At 52.3% G+C, this 17,446-nt stretch overlaps 1 protein-coding gene across 3 annotated transcripts in view; it reads right to left on the bottom strand.

Moving 5' to 3' along the window:
- The window catches only part of CC2D1A (coiled-coil and C2 domain containing 1A), a 988,624-nt gene that overhangs the window by 609,099 nt on the left and 362,079 nt on the right, over nt 1-17,446 (bottom strand). For all 3 annotated transcript variants that reach the window (XM_069604374.1, XM_069604377.1, XM_069604375.1), the window contains one exon: nt 16,410-16,540. In XM_069604374.1, coding sequence (XP_069460475.1) covers nt 16,410-16,540 — 131 coding nt within the window. The remainder of the gene's footprint in view (nt 1-16,409; nt 16,541-17,446) is intronic.

The following is a 17,446-nucleotide window of genomic DNA, read 5'->3' as shown; positions in this document are numbered from 1 at the left end:
ATTCCTAAATTGCACTTTTGGACTTTGACTTTCCATAGTTTTGGTAGGGAAATCCCACTATAATATAGGGCAAGATAGGCGTTTTTCCATCCTCACATTTAAGTTGATAAAAGTTTTTACTTGCACCTTTGAATCTGTTGTCTGTCTTACTCCAAGATGCCTTCACAAGGGAGAAAAAGCTGTGGCGAGATACTGGTAGGGATAGATGAGGGTATATAACGAAGAAAGAAGACAGAAAGGAGGAAATTAAAAGCAGTGGAAGGCGCATAGACAGGCATAAGGAACAAGTTACTTACCTGTAACTGTTGTTCTCCAGCATGGGTCTGGCATGGATTCACATGCTCATAAATATTCCCCGTCGTCAGGCTGGGAATCCTCGGTAAAGAAAAAAACCAGTATCAGTTTCGTTTCTGATCTGTCTTTCGTAGTAACAACCAATCACTGGTCTCTGCGTCATACTGACCACAGCCAATGACTGCCCTCTACCTAAGCACCGCCTCTGGCAGCCATCTTCAGATTTGGAAGCACGTGAAGTGGCAGTATGACCAAGTGAAGAGCCGCAGAGGGGTAGGCGGGAGGGTTCGCATGTGAATCCATGCCAGACCCATGCTGGAGAACAACAGTTACAGGTAAGTAACTTGTTCCTTCTCCAGCATGGGGTCTGGCATGGATTCACATGCTCATGAATAAAGAATACATAGCAGTACACACATGCACAACCACGGGAGGTGGCAAAGGCTCAACATTAAGCATTACATCAAACTCAACATTAAGCATCTTACCTCCTCACCAGGCTCACCTCAGGCGAACAGGTTGCGCAGCACTGCTTGGCCGACCCTGGACTCCTCCCTGGAATCCCGATCGACGCAGTAGAATTTCGTGAAGGTGTGCGTCGACCTCCACGTAGCAGCCCTGCATATGTCCAGCAGGGGCACACCAGAAAGGAACGCCGTGGTAGCTGCGATCGCTCTGGTGGAATGGGCTCTCGGACGGCCAGGCAGCGGTCGGTTTGCCAACCGATGACAGTACATGATACAGCCGGAGAGCCATCTGGAAATGGAAGCCTTCGAGAGAGCCTTCCCCTGATTGACAGGTCCAAAGTTCACAAAGAGTTGTGACGTCTTCCGAAAACACATTGTGCGGTCCACGTAGAACTTCAGCGCTCTAGCCACATCCAGCGAGTGCAAAGTCCTCTCAGCCGGCGACGAAGGCGACGGGAAGAACACAGGCAACACCAAGGGTTCGTTGAGATGGAAGTCCGACGGTACCTTGGGCATGAAGGAGGGGTGCGTCCTGAGCACTACCCTCGTGTCGTGAAAAGTCAAGTACGGGGCCTTGCAGGAAAGGGCCTGGATCTCTCCCACCCGTCATGCGGAGGTGATGGCCACAAGAAACGCTGTTTTCCACGACAGAAACTTCAACAGGGCCGAGTGCAGAGGCTCGAACGGAGGTCCCATGAGCTTGGTCAGCACCACGTTGAGCTCCCACGCCGGGGCCGGCGCCTTCACCGGCGGGAACGATCTGAACAGTCCCTTCATGAACTCTTTCACCAGACGATGAGACCACAGGGACGTCCGGCCCGTGGTTCTGGTGTAACGGGAGATCGCAGCAAGATGAATCTTGATGGACGCGTGTGCCAGTCCAGCTTTGGCCAGCGTCAGCAGGTACGGCAGTACCTGGGGAGCCGTAATCCGTAGAGGGTTAATCTTCTGTGCGTGGCACCAGACAGAGAACCTCTTCCATTTGTGTCCGTAGCATTTAAGAGTCGAGGACGCCCTGGCCTTTGCAAGAACCTCTCTGCAGTCGGCCGGTATGTCGTATCCTCCAAACTCTAGCGCTGCAGGAGCCAGGCCTGCAAGTTCAGCGATTTCGGGTCGTGGTGGAGGATGGCGCCTCCTTCCCTGGAGAGTAGATCCGCGTCCACCGGCAGCTTGATTGGCGGGGTCGCTGACAAGTCCAGAAGGTCCGGGAACCATATCTGCCTCGGCCACGCAGGTGCGACGAGGATCATCCTGCACCGTGACCTCTTGAGCTGGTTGACGAGCCGGATTAGCAGTGGCAAAGGAGGGAACGCGTAGAGGAACAGGCCCTCCCAGAAGAACGAGAAAGCATCGCCCATGCTCCTCGCCTGGGGAAACCTGCTGGCGAACCTCCGGCACTTGGAGTTCGTCGCCGTCGCGAACAGGTCGATCTGGGGTGTGCCCCACCGTCTGAAGAGGCGATCCACTAGATCCTGCCGTAGTTCCCACTCGTGGCACGAGCGCAGCTCCCTGCTGAGTGAGTCGGCGATGGTGTTTTTTATCCCTGCCAGATGAAACGGCACCAGAAACATCCTTTGGGCGACTGCCCAATGCCACAGGTCCTGTGCCTCCTTGGACAGTGCTGGGGACCTGGTTCCGCCCTGTTTCTTGATGTAAAACATGGTGGTGGTGTTGTCGGTGAAGATCCTCACCACCTTGCCCTTGAGGGACGGAAGGCAGGACCTGAGGGCCCAGAACACTGCACGGAGCTCCAGGACGTTGATATGGAGGGACTTCTCCGTCGGGAGCCAGAGGCCTCTCACGTGCAGATTTTCGGTGTGCGCTCCCCACCCTTCCAGGGAGGCATCCGTGGTCACTGTCTCCTGGTGGTCTGGGGTCTGGAAGTCCATGCCCGCCGTCAGATGCGCGCGGGTGCCCCACCACCGGACCGCTCGGCGGAAACTCTCGTCGAGTGTGATCTTCTCCTCGAAGCCGCCCGTCGTTTGGATCAAGCGCGCGTCCAGGAACTCCTGCAACGGGCGCATCCGGAGCCTGCACATGGGAATGAGGTAGATGCAAGAAGACATCATTCCGAGGAGGGACTTGATGGACCTCACCTTGGCCGCGTCGGAAACTAACATCCGCTGTACCTTGCCCAGGATGGACCTGGTCCTTTCCTCCGACGGGGAGGCCAGAAGGGACACTGTGTCGAGCTTCGCTCCCAGAAACAGTGCGTTTTGCGCGGGTACCAGGTGGGACTTGGCGTAGTTCACGGAGAATCCCAGGTCCGTGAGAAGTTGGACGGTCCTTGCCGTGTGCTCCACGGCGAGCTCCCTCGTCTTGGCTCGGATGAGCCAGTCATCCAGGTAGGGGTAGACGTGGATCCCCTCGCGGCGCAGTTGCGCCGCCACCGGTGCAAGGCACTTGGTAAATACCCTGGGTGCCGACCGTAGTCCGAAGGGGAGGGCTTTGAACTGGTAGTGACGCCCTTGGACCACAAACCTGAGGAATTTTCGGTGCCCCTTTAGGATGGGAATGTGGGAGTAGGCATCCTCCAAATCCAACGACGACAGGAAGTCTCCTTCCTCCAGCTGCCCCAGGACGTGCTGGAGGGTGACCATCCGGAACTTTTGCGCCTTGATGGACTTGTTCAGACGTCGCAGGTCTAGGATGGGGCGCCATCCTCCCGTCTTCTTCTTGACGAGGAAGTATCTCGAGTAAACTCCGGAGCCCCGAAGCCTCTTTGGGACGAGTTCGATGATGCCCTTCCTGAGCATCGCCTTTACCTCCAGGAGAAGCTGAGGGACGTGAAGCTCTTTCCTGGCCACGGGGGGGACGCGCGGGCACCTCCTTTGAAACTCGAGCGCGTGGCCCCGGGCTAAGGCGTCCAGCACCCAACGGTCGGTGGAGATGGACTCCCACACGCTGACGAAGCTCGCCAGCAGGCCTCCCACCGGGGTGCTTCGGTGGGGGCCCGACCCCACGGCCGGTTCAATCCGTTTCGACGAGGCTTTGCCGCCTTGACCTCCTTGGCGACGACGGCGGGGTCCGCCAGACTTGCCTCGTCCTCTGTAGGCCTCCTGAGACCGACGAGCGGGCCGCTTGACGGTAGGTGGAGAAACCGCCGCCGGAACCTTTGGAGGCGCCCTTGCCTCCGCTGCTCCGAAAGAGCGTCCGTCGTTGCTGCAGAACCCCAAGGGCCCGGGCCGTCTCAGTGTCCGCATTAATGGCCTGAAGGGAATCGTCCACTGTTTTCCCAAACAGGTTGTTCCCATCGAACGGCATGTCCAGGACTCTGGTCTGCACGTCTTGACGGAAGTCCGTAGCCTTGAGCCATCCACGCCGCCTAAGGCACATGCCGTTGCCCAACTGGCGAAACCCAGTGTCGGCGATGTCCGTCGCAATAGTGATGGCGTGGTCCAACGCCACCTCGCCTTCCTGTAGGATCTCCAGGGCATCCGCCCTCTTGTCGTCCGGTAGGAAGTCCAGCAGGGGAGCCAGTTTGTACCATAGCTCCCTGTCGTAGCAGGCCACGATAGCCAAGGCGTTGGCCGCTTTAATCGTCGTCGCTGCAGACGAGATGACCCTGCGTCCCAGAGCGTCCAATTTCTTTCCCTCGCCGTCCGGTGGGGAAGTCGATGTGGAGGCCGCACCCCCCCACCCCCTGCTTTTTTCCTGGCCGCCGCGGAGACGACGGAATCCGGGGTAGGCTGCGCCCGGAGGCACAGGGGGGCCGCGTCCGGGACCCGGTACTTCTTCTCGTACCGGTCTCTTCTAGCTGGCTTCGTGGAAGGGTTCTTGAGGAGGGCGAGGCCCTCATCCCAAAATGTCGTCTAGTAGAGGCACCGCGAGGACCGTCTTCCTCTTGGCCTCGCGCCGTTGATAAAGGAATCCTTCCTTTTTCTTCTCCTCAGGGCAGAGTTGGAAAAGCTCGGATGCCCTGGAGATCATGGAGTGGAACGATCCAATCTCGTCGGGCGGAGAAACCCTGGTGGGAGGTGACTACGGTAGATCCTCGTCGTATACCTCGTCGTCCGTACCCGTCGCTGCCGTGTCAGTCCCCGTATCATCCCCTCGGGTGGACGGGGAGGAGGACTGGACGGGGCGCGACGGATGAAAAGGAGGTGGAGGGTGAATCCTTCTTTTCTTGGGCGGGGGAACACCAGAAGGTCCCGGTTCAGGATCCCCCGATGGGAGAGGTTCCTCCGTCGGCAACGGTAGTCTCGTCCTTATCTCTGAACATAAGGACTGTATAGCCAACAAAATGGCCGCCGAGTTGTCTTGCGGCACTGGCAGAGGGGAATCCGACGGGCGATCAGGAGCCCCGTCGGCACCCTCGTCGGAAACCATCCCGACGGGCCGGTCTTCTTCCACGCCAAGGCCGTGGCTTAAGACCTCAATCAGCTCTTCCTCTGAGGTTGAGGCCGAATCTACGACGACGCCCTGCCCCCCCTTTTTCTTCCCCGCCGGGGGTTTCACGGGGGTCCTATCGATGGGCACAAAAGAGGACTCCCTCCGAGGTGGCAGGGAGACTGAGCCCCGAGGTCGCCACCACTGGTGTAGCCTCCACAGGCTGAGCCAGGGCCGCCGCGACAGTATCGATAGAGGGCTTGGCCGGATGGATTAAGGCCTTCAGCACCTTAGGTGCGCTCACCGCCTTATCCTTGAGGGGGGACACTGCCTCGCTCCCCCTCCGATGGGGCCTTCGAGCTCGACCGGGGCCTCTCCAGGAGCTTCGCCGGGTGCTTGCCCTTCCTCTTACCCGACCCAGAGCGTTGGCTCGTGGCTGAAGGTGCCGGGGAGGGTGCGCCCTGCCTGGCACCCGTAGAGCCTGACCGTTCGGCGCTCCCGGTGCCAGCGGACTCGCGGTGCTTGGCCTTATGTTGGACCCCCGTCGCCGGGGCGTCCTCAAAGGTCTTAGAAGACCGCTCGGATTTCTTCCTCTTCTTCTCGCCTGACGGGCTCTTCCCTTCCAGCCATTTGGCGAGACGTTGGTGGCGGTCCTTCATGGTCCGTTCCGACATATTGCCGCAAAACGCACAGTCCTTCTCCACGTGCGTCTTGTCCTCATGTAAGCAGTAGAGACAACAGGAGTGTTCGTCCTCCTTAAAGACGTTCTGCAGCTGGCATCCAGGGCAGATCCTGAACAGCTTTCCGGGCGTCGAGCTTCCCTTCTCCTGGGCCATGTCCGGGCCTGAGAAACTTCTGGAGTCCTCCAAAAGCGTAGCTCGGCGAAATCTTCACCCTTGAGGGGCGCAGACGAATCTGACACGGGTCCCCGTTGATCGGATGGAGAGTCGGTGGAGCTTGAGGCTCTTTTGACCGAAAAAACGAAGTTTTTGAGAAAAAACGTGAAAAATAGCACTAACGCTCGAGAGCAATAGCACGAGGATCCCAACACATGAATGTGCGGTAAAAATCTGAAGATGGCTGCCAGAGGCGGTGCTTAGGTAGAGGGCAGTCATTGGCTGTGGTCAGTATGGCGCAGAGACCAGTGATTGGTTGTTACTACGAAGACAGATCAGAAACGAAACTGATACTGGTTTTTTTCTTTACCGAGGATTCCCAGCCTGACGACGGGGAATATTCATGAGCATGTGAATCCATGCCAGACCCATGCTGGAGAACAACAGTTACAGGTAAGTAACTTGTTCCTTATGCCTGTCTATGCGCGCCTTCCACTGCTTTTAATTTCCTCCTTTCTGTCTTCTTTCTTCGTTATATACCCTCATCTATCCCTACCAGTATCTCGCCACAGCTTTTTCTCCCTTGTGAAGGCATCTTGGAGTAAGACAGACAACAGATTCAAAGGTGCAAGTAAAAACTTTTATCAACTTAAATGTGAGGATGGAAAAACACCTATCTTGCCCTATATTATAGTGGGATTTCCCTACCAAAACTATGGAAAGTCAAAGTCCAAAAGTGCAATTTAGGAATCTGTCTTGTGTCCAAAACCTATACTTGCCCTTACAACTAATCTTATGCAATGTGTAGGAATGTCGGCAACCAACAAAACAGTGTTCAACAGAATGTTCTGAGCTCTGTCCAGCTTGCAGCTTTCTTTCAGCTCCACCCCCCAAGTGTAAAGCAGTTCCAATCGAAGTCTCAGGATTGCCTTAAGTTCAAAATGATATCAAGTTTCACCAAGTTTCAAAACTGAGTTTCAAACACAAAACTTGAGACTCCGTCCTCAAGTCAATAAGCAAGTTAAACCTCAGGGTTCCCTTCCATAAGATGTACTTTCAATGTGTAAGGATATTTTCCAGCTTTCTTTAAGGTCTGCGGCACACTTGCGCCCTCTGGATATGTTTGGTCTCTGTGCAAGAATGTCTTGACTGAAACTTGCGATTTATTTACTTGTTAAAGTTCACCTCCAAATTTCCACTCACTCTGCGGTCCAATGTATATTTGGCTCACTTTTATTGTTGAAGTTCTGTTCACTTTAAGGTTCCATAACGATAGATTTCTTGGGGTCAATGCTTTTTTTACTTGTAAATTCGCTCCTCTACTTCTAACTCCATTAGGGTCAGTCATTTTTCAAAAAAACGAGCTAAGGGCAGATATGTCTTTGGCTGGGGCCTTCTTTTGGAACAGCCTCCCGGACACCTTGAAACTTGAGGAGAACCATCTCCGGTTCCGGAAGCACCTCAAGACCTTCCTCTTCAGCTCTGCCTTTTCCCCTCTTCTCCCCTGCTGATTCTGTTCTCTCTCGGCATCGTGCATCTGGCCACCCTCTGTCCTTCAGGCCCAGGTACCTGCACACCCTGTCTCCCTCCTGCACTGCCTCCGAGCCACCCCTTGCACTGGGATCTGTATCTGTACCCATACAGTCCCTTATTTTTCTTCTGCACTTATCATATATATCCCATCTGACTAATCATGCACTTGCCACTTGCTGGCTGCACTACCACTTTTCACTGCCTGTATTTATTTTTTGCACTTATTATTTATTCTATTCTCTTCTCTGTTCCGCACTTTTCCACTTCTCCCGCTTCCATGCACTTCTCCTTTCCCGCTTTTCCCTTTTCCATGCACTTGCGTGTTCTTAATGTCACTGGGCCTAGTAAGATCAGTGTTTTTGTTCTCCCTTGTTCCCCTCCCTTTGCTTGGTTGCGCTCTGAAACACTTGTGTATGAGCGCGATATAAATAAAATATCATATATATATAATTTGACTTGGATTTAAAGTTGCATTCTCTTTTGAGCTTGACACTTCATGAATTTGAACGTTTTTTTCATTTCTGAACTTCATTGGTGACAGTGTTCTTTCAGTTCTGTATTTAATAAGCATGAAGATCTATTTGATACACTTCAGTTGGTGTTAAAATCTTCACTCGATTCACCTTGATGTTGTATATTATTGTAGAATGCCTTTAATCATGTGCCCAGCACTTTGAGACTTCGATAGCAATGGTAAAAGGTTTCTTTAATTTCACTACGTTTTATAAGTCTTTGTAAATTGCCTTTGTGACGTGCCCAGCACTCAGACTTTCGAAAATGCACCATGTCTGAGAGGATAGAGCCCTGAGGGGCGTTGCAAGTAGAGGTTGAAGTAGATGAGAGAAAAGGTCCCATTTGAACCTGAAGGCTGATCCGAAAGGCAAGAGGTCAACCAAGCCAGTGCCCGGTCTGTGATACCCAGATTATTGTGGAGAAAGACAGATCAGAAACGAAACTGATACTGGTTTTTTTCATTACCGAGGATTCCCAGCCTGACGACGGGGAATATTCATGAGCATGTGAATCCATGCCAGACCCCATGCTGGAGAAAAAGAGATGGACAATGCCTGGAAGGGTCACCCTTTGAAGAGACGCCAAAGAAGGATAGAGAAATGGGCTTGAATCGGTCGCAATCGTAGGCGGCGGCAGCAACCAATCAGTTGAGGGAGCAGCAAACCACGCTGATGTAGACACCTCAAGCAGCACCTTTGGAACAGCGAGCCGAGAGGCAAACTGTCCTGGAGGCTGGCGAGCAAGCACAGAGGAGCGTGGGTAACATGATCCTTTCCATGAGTGGCCGCACTGGGGAGGCGGCGGGATCCAATACGTTAAAGGCAGCAGGGAAGGGCTTGGGGCTGCAAGCCATGCTGATGTAGACACGTCTGGCAGCACTTTTGAAACGTCACAGGAGTGGTGCATTGAGGAGGCGGTAGCAGCCACTAGTCACATAAGAATGCATTGTAGGGCCTGGTAAGAGTACTGTCCTAGAGGCTGGCTGCCATCAAAAATGACCTACAGATTGCAGAGAGGCTTTGGAAAAAGCCCCTGTTGGCAAATGAGATCTGGACGAGAGAGTCAGCCAAAAATACTGTAGGACTACCAAAGTTGCCAAGAAAACCCAAAAGTGGATTTCTGACCATACACATAGCCATTATAGAGTTACCCCAAAAAAGTGTGCCACCAAAGGCTATGCAGGGAGCCATCACCAGAAGAACGCTTTGTGCAGCGAAGGCAATAGGCAATCTGGCCAAGTGCTGAATGCCCTGCAGCAGAACTTCATGTTTAAACTTCCAATGGGCTAGAGGGCACTAGAGGGCCACCCAAGATGGCCGCCTTGGCTTGAGCTCCCACTCTGCCCTGAATTAATCTGTTCGAACCCTGCGGTTCCCGGCCTGTTTTCGCTAAACTGGTAGCGGCTCCTGACTCCTGAACCCTCCGTCTCTCCCTCCTCCAAATCCGGGAGAAAAACGGCCTTTCCACACACCGGCATCACCCATCCAGTGCAGAGGCCCAGTACCCTACGCGCGCCTGGCGGGTCGCCTGAGGCGCACACGGCATCGAGAGGACCCACGCTCCCGTTATCCTGGTCCGGGACGCTGCCTGACACCCGCGGTGCTGGCTGAGACGAGCGTGGGGCCGAACGCGGTGGGAGCACCCCCCCCAGCGGCCCGTGGCGGTCGGTGCAGATCGGCCGTCCGCCATCATCGAAGGAGCCGTCCACTGACGCTGGGCCTGAGAGCCGCTGGCACCCTGAGTCCCGTGAGGGCCCCGGGGCCCTGTGGAGGCGGGCCCGCTCCCCCCGCTGGGCCGACACATCAGGCCGCGGTGGGCCCTGGAGGCCGGGTGTGGCCTTGAGCGGAGGGCAGAGGCGGCCACACGGCGGATCGCTGATCAAGGTATGGGCGGCGGGGGGAGGGGGCAGTGGAGAAGATCGCTGGCTGTACGGGCTCCCCCCACCCGTGTTGACCATCGCGGCATCCTGCTGCGGGGGTGGCGTGGGCAGTTAACCGCTCCTCCAGGGGCCCATCGTCGAGGGGGTGCCGACACATAGCTCCGGACTGCCGCCAAACAAGAACATAACCTGGCTGTAACAATCGCCGCCATTCTGGCATATTCAAAGTGCATACAATACTAACAGGGAAATCTGACATTAAACAATCACAAGTGTCACTGGGCGGTCGCCCGCGTGGCCCCCCGCTGTTGGTGGCGTTGTAGCCCGGTGCCCGCTGCGCCGGGACCCCGCGCCCCCGAGCGGGCAGTGTGGCACGGGCAATTGACGGATCCTTCTGAGCCCCATTGCCGGGGAAACAACGGCACTTAATACCAGACGGCATCCTTACTGGGTCATAAACTTGCTGCAACTTCCTCCAGGCTGGTATAATCAAAGCTCCTAACACAACAAGTAAGGTATTAAAAGGGAAGTCCTTTCATTAAGCAAGCACAAGGGCCGCCAAACAGTCACCACTCAGGATAAGCTCCACACTCACGGTGCAAGCTCCCACATTCTTCATTACCTCACCTGGGTCCCTTCAACAGCGCAACATCCCAAATCCTCCTTCATTCTATTATCACTCACCAACCCTCCCCCCGGCACGTGTTACCGCGGGGACCCCATTTGGTGAAACAACTTCTCCCACTTTTCAAGCAAATTTTATTCATAACTCAAGATGGGGAAAGTGGATAAGCTGCAGAGGAAGCTGACCTTTGACAATGGTACTACTCCGAAAGCCCCCCTCCTACAAAACGATGGGGAACCGACACCGGGTGGCTCTGATCACCCAGTGCCAGGGAACAATCCTTCAGAAATAAAAACTCCTCTTGGAACTAAAGGCACGCATAGGCAGCTTAAACAGCAAAATGGATGTCCTATCCTCCAAGGTAGACCTACTACAACATCGTATCGACACCCACACAGAACGGCTAACGGAGGTCGAACAGCGGATCTCCAATCTAGACGACGGCACCACGTCCCTCTCGAACAAAGTAGCCAGGCTTGAAAACCAAATGTCTGCAACCATGGCCAAATGTGAGGATTTGGAAGGCCGCTCCAGACGGAACAATATTCGGATCATTGGGGTGAGAGAGCACGAACCCCAAATGAAGATGGAGGACTTTGTTGAATCAATCTGTATCGCCCTCTTTGGCCGTGAAGCCTTCTCACAACTGTTCATGCTCGAGAGAGCACACAGAATCCCATCATCCAGACCCGTGCCCGCTGCCCCGTCCAGACCCATCATTGCAAAATTACTTCATTACAAAGACCGGGACACCACACTCCGGTTGGCTAGAGAAAAGGTGGAACTTCTCCATGACGGGGACAAAATCCATCTCTACCCCGACTTCTCGACCACAGTTCAAACACAGAGAAGAGCATTCACCAATGTCAGGAAAAGGCTCAGGAATAACCAGTTAGCCTATTCCATGCTATTCCCGGCACGGCTCAGAGTGCAATACAACGGAAGAGTCCACTTCTTCCAGTCTCCAGAAGAAGCCAATACTTTCCTGGATCAGAATGGTTGCCCTGAGCATAATCCCGAACGCCCCCGTCCCCAGAGGGAAAGAAATCCCAGAAATCCTCCTTAAAGAGCGGCTACTAGGGAAGACAACGATAAGGCAACCGGAACACGATCAATATAACAAACACAACAGGACAGAGACGATGGGGGTACCCCAATCGCCCCTAGCACAGCATCTGTTCCCTCGTTCAAGTTTGGGGGGATCCCGTCGGACAAGTTGAGGGTTGTCCGCGCCATGGGAAAAGTTCTAAAGCCTTTCGCTGTTCATTGTTACGGGACGGGATTGCAACCGTCCACCTGGAGCCTCCAGGATCTGCCACATGCTATGCATTGGGGGCAGAGGATTGCGCCGTCCACCCGATGTCCCCCGCTGACCTTATCCCCCGCCTTCCACCACCAGAGAAATCACATCATCCAGCGGACTACTGCATGAACCAAGACCAATATGTCAGACCCAAGACAGCCTCGACAACACCAACTGTAAAATGCTCAACGAAGCCAGCATGTGCCCTAAAACGTGCCATTCAAAGTCGCAACATGGAATATAAGGGGGGCGGGGGGTAACATCCCGTCCAAAACACGCAAATCCTGCAATACTTGAGAAGGCACGAAGTCGACGTGGCTATGGTTCAGGAAACTCACCTAACGCATGGGCCAAATCATGGGGTTGCCATAGATACTATTCATCGTACTCATCCTACTCCAGAGGAGTCGCAATCTTGATTCATAAAAGAATCAACTTCCGTCTAACTCACTCTGCAAGGGACTCTGAGGGCAGAGCTGTCCTGGTATGTGGCATGATAGCGGGCAAGAAGATAACCTTCATCAACTCCTATGCACCTAATGTGGATGGACCCAACAATTTTGGGTGGGTACTATCTCAGCTTTCCACTCTAGGCCCGACCACAATAATCTGGGGTGGTGACATGAACACTGTTCTCGACCTGACTAAAGACAGGTCACGAGCCGTACCGCAACCCAAATCTAAAGCCAGCCTGCAAATAGCCGAAATCTGTAAGGCATTTGATTTAAAAGACGCTTGGAGGGCAGCTAATGGAGACCTCCGAGACTACACCTTTCACTCTGCAGTGCACAACACCAGTTCCCGGATTGACTACCTATTCACGTCCACAAATGGCACACTACAGAGTGGCCCATGCCACATTCTACCAAAGACCCTTTCCGACCATTCACCAATAATCCTGAGCCTCTGCTCCTCCCATCCTGGACCCTTGCTACAACGTTGGCACTTCAATACCGGCGCTATCAAGATGAGGTGTTCGCCACCGAATTAAAAGAAGAGATCGATACATTCCTTGAAGCGAACACAGGCTCAGTCTCCTCCGCCGGCACGTTATGGGAGTCGTTGAAATGCTTCACGAGAGGAGTTTGCCATGCCAAAGAGAACGGTATCCTCAGACTCATCAGACGAGAGCTAAAGACCTGCGAAGACCAACTTAAAAGCCTCGAACACCAAGACAGAAGTTCAGATGAACCAAGAATAAAGGCTACCCTGAAGGCAGAGCTGCTAAAATTTAACTCTTTGGCAGAACGAGAATTAAAAATGTTATGCCGCGGCAATCAGGTCAGGCAGTATGGTGAAGGGCAGAAACCAGGAGCTCTTCTGGCAAGGTTGATAAGAGCTGACCGTAAAATGACTCCAATTGAAGGTATTCGCAACGCACAAGGTGACATAATACACACTGACGAAGGTATGGCGGAGGAATTCAAACTCTTCTATCAAGAACTCTATAGCACTAAACACGCCGGGAACTCGAACGCCCCGTTGGAATACCTAGACGATACTGAGCTATACTGGGTTGAAGCCCATTTGAGAGAACCTCTCAACGAATTGGTCACACCAGAGGAAATCATTGAAGTTATCAAAACTCTCCCGAATTCCAAGGCCCCAGGTCCAGACGGCCTAACAGGGGAATTCTACAAGACATTTGCGAATACCCTAGCTCCTCTCCTAGCAGCAGTATACAAAGAGGCATTGGAAAAGGCGCCCTCCCCCAGACCACCTGTGAAGCCAACGTAGTGCTCTTGCAGAAGTTAGACAAACCTCCTGAAGACTGCGCATCCTATCGTCCCATTTCGCTTCTAAACCTAGACAATAAAATTCTAGCAAAGGTACTCGCAAATAGACTGATGCCGGCCCTAGTGCATGCAGATCAGGCAGGGTTCATACCAGGTCGTAACACTACCTTTGGCATTAGGAAACTGTTTGGCGTCATGGAGGCATTAGACCCATCCCAGCAAGCAATTGCACTGCAAAGCGTTCGACTCTGTAGAGTGGCCATTTCTGTTTGCGGTACTGACCAGAATGGGTCTTGGAGCACGCTTCATTAAACTGGTATCCCTCCTATACACCAAACCAACAGCCAACATCATAGTGGGGGCAGCAAGATCGGCCACCATCAACATGCAGCGCGGCACAAGGCAAGGATGCCCTTTATCAGCTTTACTATTCGCCCTGGTGATGGAACCACTAGCCTCCAATCTCCGAGAGCAGCAGCTACACAGGGGATTAGTTATAGGCCCGCATAAGCTCATCATTTCTCTGTACGCGGATGATGTGGTGTTGTTCATACGCGATCCCATCGACAATCTCAATCCAGTCATGAGAGAGGTAATCAGATTCGGGGCAGCATCCGGCTTGAAAATCAACCAAACATAATCGATAGTGTTCCCCCTCACCCAGACGACCAATCCTTTCGCAGATGATTTCCAACTCACATGGAAGACGTCCGGGGTTCGATACCTTGAAATACAAATGTCACTGAAGCACCATGAAGTGTTCCTAGACAACTATGAAGTAGTTAACAAATCACTGCAGGAAAAAGTGGCTCGCTGGAAGACTCTGCCACTAACCCTCGGGGAAGAGCCTCATTAGTCAAGATGGTGATCTTACCGAAACTTCTATACCTCTTCACTAATATTCCCATACTACTACCGCAACCATTCCTGAAGAAATTGAAGAGCCTGGTCCTGTATCTGCTATGGGTGGGCAAACCGGCCAGAGTGGCACACTCCACACTAACTCTCCCAGTAACAAACGGAGGTCTTGCTCTTCCAGATCTGGAAAAATATTATTGGGCAGCACAAGCTTTTGGTACTCTTCACAAATCTATCAGACCTCACGTACAGATAGAGTGGGCCCTAGCAACTCCGAACTTACTAAAGGCAGTCATCTTTGGCCAGATCCCCGTTCCCAACGACACTATGAACGTAGTTTTATCAACGTACAAAATCTGGAATAAACTAGCCCAAAAATATGAGGTCCAAACCAGATATTCGCCTCTCCTCCCTGCAAAATTCATACCTGGGATCCCACTAACGTCAGAGAAAGTCTATCACCAATGGCTGGAGAAACTCTGGATAAACACTCTAGGAGATCTCTTCACAGAGGAAGGCTTCTCAACTCCAGAGCAGGCGAAGCTGAAAGGCGGCACATCATCATTGGACATTTTCATGTATTTCAGGACACGCTACACACTACAAGCACTCCTTCCCAACTTTCCACAACAACCCCAGACCTGGCAGCTTCTACACAGCGTAATACAAGCACAGGGAGAGGGAAGACTGGTCTCACAAATCTACAGAACCATCATTGCGGACACGGCTCTCGTCGACTCCCGTGCAAAAACCAGATGGGAAAAGTCATTAAGAATAGCCATTTCTGATCAAGATTGGTCTTTTATCCTCAACCAAACGCAGAAAATAGCTCTTAACACACGTCTCAAGCTAATCCACTTTAATTTCGTTCACCAAACATACTACACACCTGCCAAAGCGAACAAACAACATCCAGAATCACCCTCAAAATGTGAGCGATGTGGGAAAACATCGGCCGACTTAGTTCACCTTGCATGGGACTGCCCCAAACTGGCTCCGTTCTGGAATCAAGTACTGGAAATAACTGGTGCCATCGGGGAAACTGTTCAACCAGCCCACACAGCCGCTTTATTGGGAATGACTAGATCACTAGCTGCTCCGACAAGAAAGTTAGCAGGTCTACTGCTGACACTCGCCCGCAGAAGAGTTGCCATGGCCTGGAGCAGAGGCCCCCTCCCCACTGTTTCCTCCTGGTGCAGAGACATCCTTTATTGCCAGGATGTCGAAACAGACTTTGTCAAACTACTACCTCAACACGCCCGCCCACCAGGTGCTGTTCCTGATGAAGGAGGCTGAGGATGCCCGGCCTCCCCAGACAACTCTCAATAGATAAGGATTCTGTTCTCACTGTCATTCAGTCTTCTCTCTCCTTTTATTCCAAAACTAGAAACTGGTTCGGCGCAGATGATGCTGGCAAAGTCACTTAACTATAAGGCGGAGGGTGGAGGTGGGAGGGGGGTGTGGTGAGGGGAGGGGGCAAGGCGCCCAGTTAATTCCACCCTAATGTGGGTGAGAAGTTGTATTGTGTTAACCCAAAATAACAAAAATAAAGGTTTTAAAAAAAAACTTCCAATGGGCTTTTGTCTGGGATGCACATGTCCAGTCTATAATTTGTACCTGGGAGAGGGCTCTGTGCATATGTCTGTTCTGTGCACCAGATTCAGCATGTGTGTCGATGTGTGTAATATTTTGCACCTAGATTCAGTATATGCGTTCAGGGTGTCTGCACAGTTCAGCAGGTATACTTTGTATTGTACTCCAACACCTGGATTCAGTGCACACACATTTGTTCTGCATTGTAAGTGGAGCGACAGTTTTTATCTGTTGTGCGCCTGTGCCCTCCCTTTGTGCACGGACTACATGAAGCCAGATATGTATGTCTCCAGTGCACAATCCAAATTGGTGTTTTTTGCATGGGTTTTCAAGCTTGCATATCTTAGTCATAACTGTGCATAAGGACTTGGGTAACATGCATAAACAGCGGATATGTATGTGGCAGCCTGCATCCTGTATGGCATGGAAAGAATTAGTCCTACCTTTTGCACGTGGTCTTCATCCTCCTCTTCGTCTCGGTCTTCCTGGTTAGCAAGTTTCATGGCAGTTTCCAGCACTCCCACAATGCTCTGATCTCCAGAAGGGTGCTCCACCCCCTGTATGGGGGGAAATCCTGAGGAAAAGAGTCAACGTGATACCACCCATGAACACATAGTGTGCACACCTCAAACACATCATCTGCGCTCACACAACAAAGCATGTGTAACCTTAGTGTACTGTTTGACAGAGGACTTAGTCCTGAGTTTATTCCATCACCAAAAGCAAGTTTCTACCACCTAGGCTTCCACACTTTTGCGATTCCCTCACAAAAATCGATTAAGTCCTTGCTATAGTCTCCTCATACCAGAGTTTCTGCAACAGCATTTATGCAGGGCTCCTGAAGAAGTCACTGCTCAAGCTGTGGCAAAACCAGGCAACAAGAAAACGTCACACCTGCCAAAGGCATCCAATAAAAAAGGAGATTCACTTCAAGGCTGTATCTCTCAATGAGTTCTATGACCTGACTACTGCACCAAGATATGCCAAGCGTGGCAGTCAACAACATTGAGATCACCCACAATGAATGTACTACAAATCCAACCTACCAAATCTTAGAAGTACTGTGAGAAAACGCTTCACATCTCGGGTCCCACCCTGGGGAATTCCCAACCCTTTCCACTAGGAATCTTATTTACTGAAATTCCAAAGAGATATTCTGCGGCAAGCAGAGACAGCAAGGCCACACCTGGTACTTCGACAATGCAGCCTCACCTTTAATGACCTGGTGACCAGCCCTACTACACCGACACTCGGACGTCCCCTTAACACACACTTTCCGAATGGAAATCTTTAGACTGCCATCCCAGCCCCAGACTCTGTTCACTTCAAGGCATTCCCATTATTACAGTTTACATTTTGATGATCACCCAAGCTTGGTATGGATCTATCCAGCCCTCCTTCCTAGTGCAGAGAAAAAAGCATGGTGTGTAGCACTTTACAAATCAACATAAGTAAATGTACCCCAAGTCCAAAGCATCAT

This window comes from Ambystoma mexicanum, chromosome 3q (genome assembly GCF_040938575.1).
Source record: "Ambystoma mexicanum isolate Mex_15411 chromosome 3q, UKY_AmexF1_1, whole genome shotgun sequence".
Classification (NCBI taxonomy): Eukaryota; Metazoa; Chordata; class Amphibia; order Caudata; family Ambystomatidae; genus Ambystoma; species Ambystoma mexicanum.
Note: the sequence above shows the minus strand (reverse complement) of the source record. Positions and strands in the feature narration are given on the sequence as shown.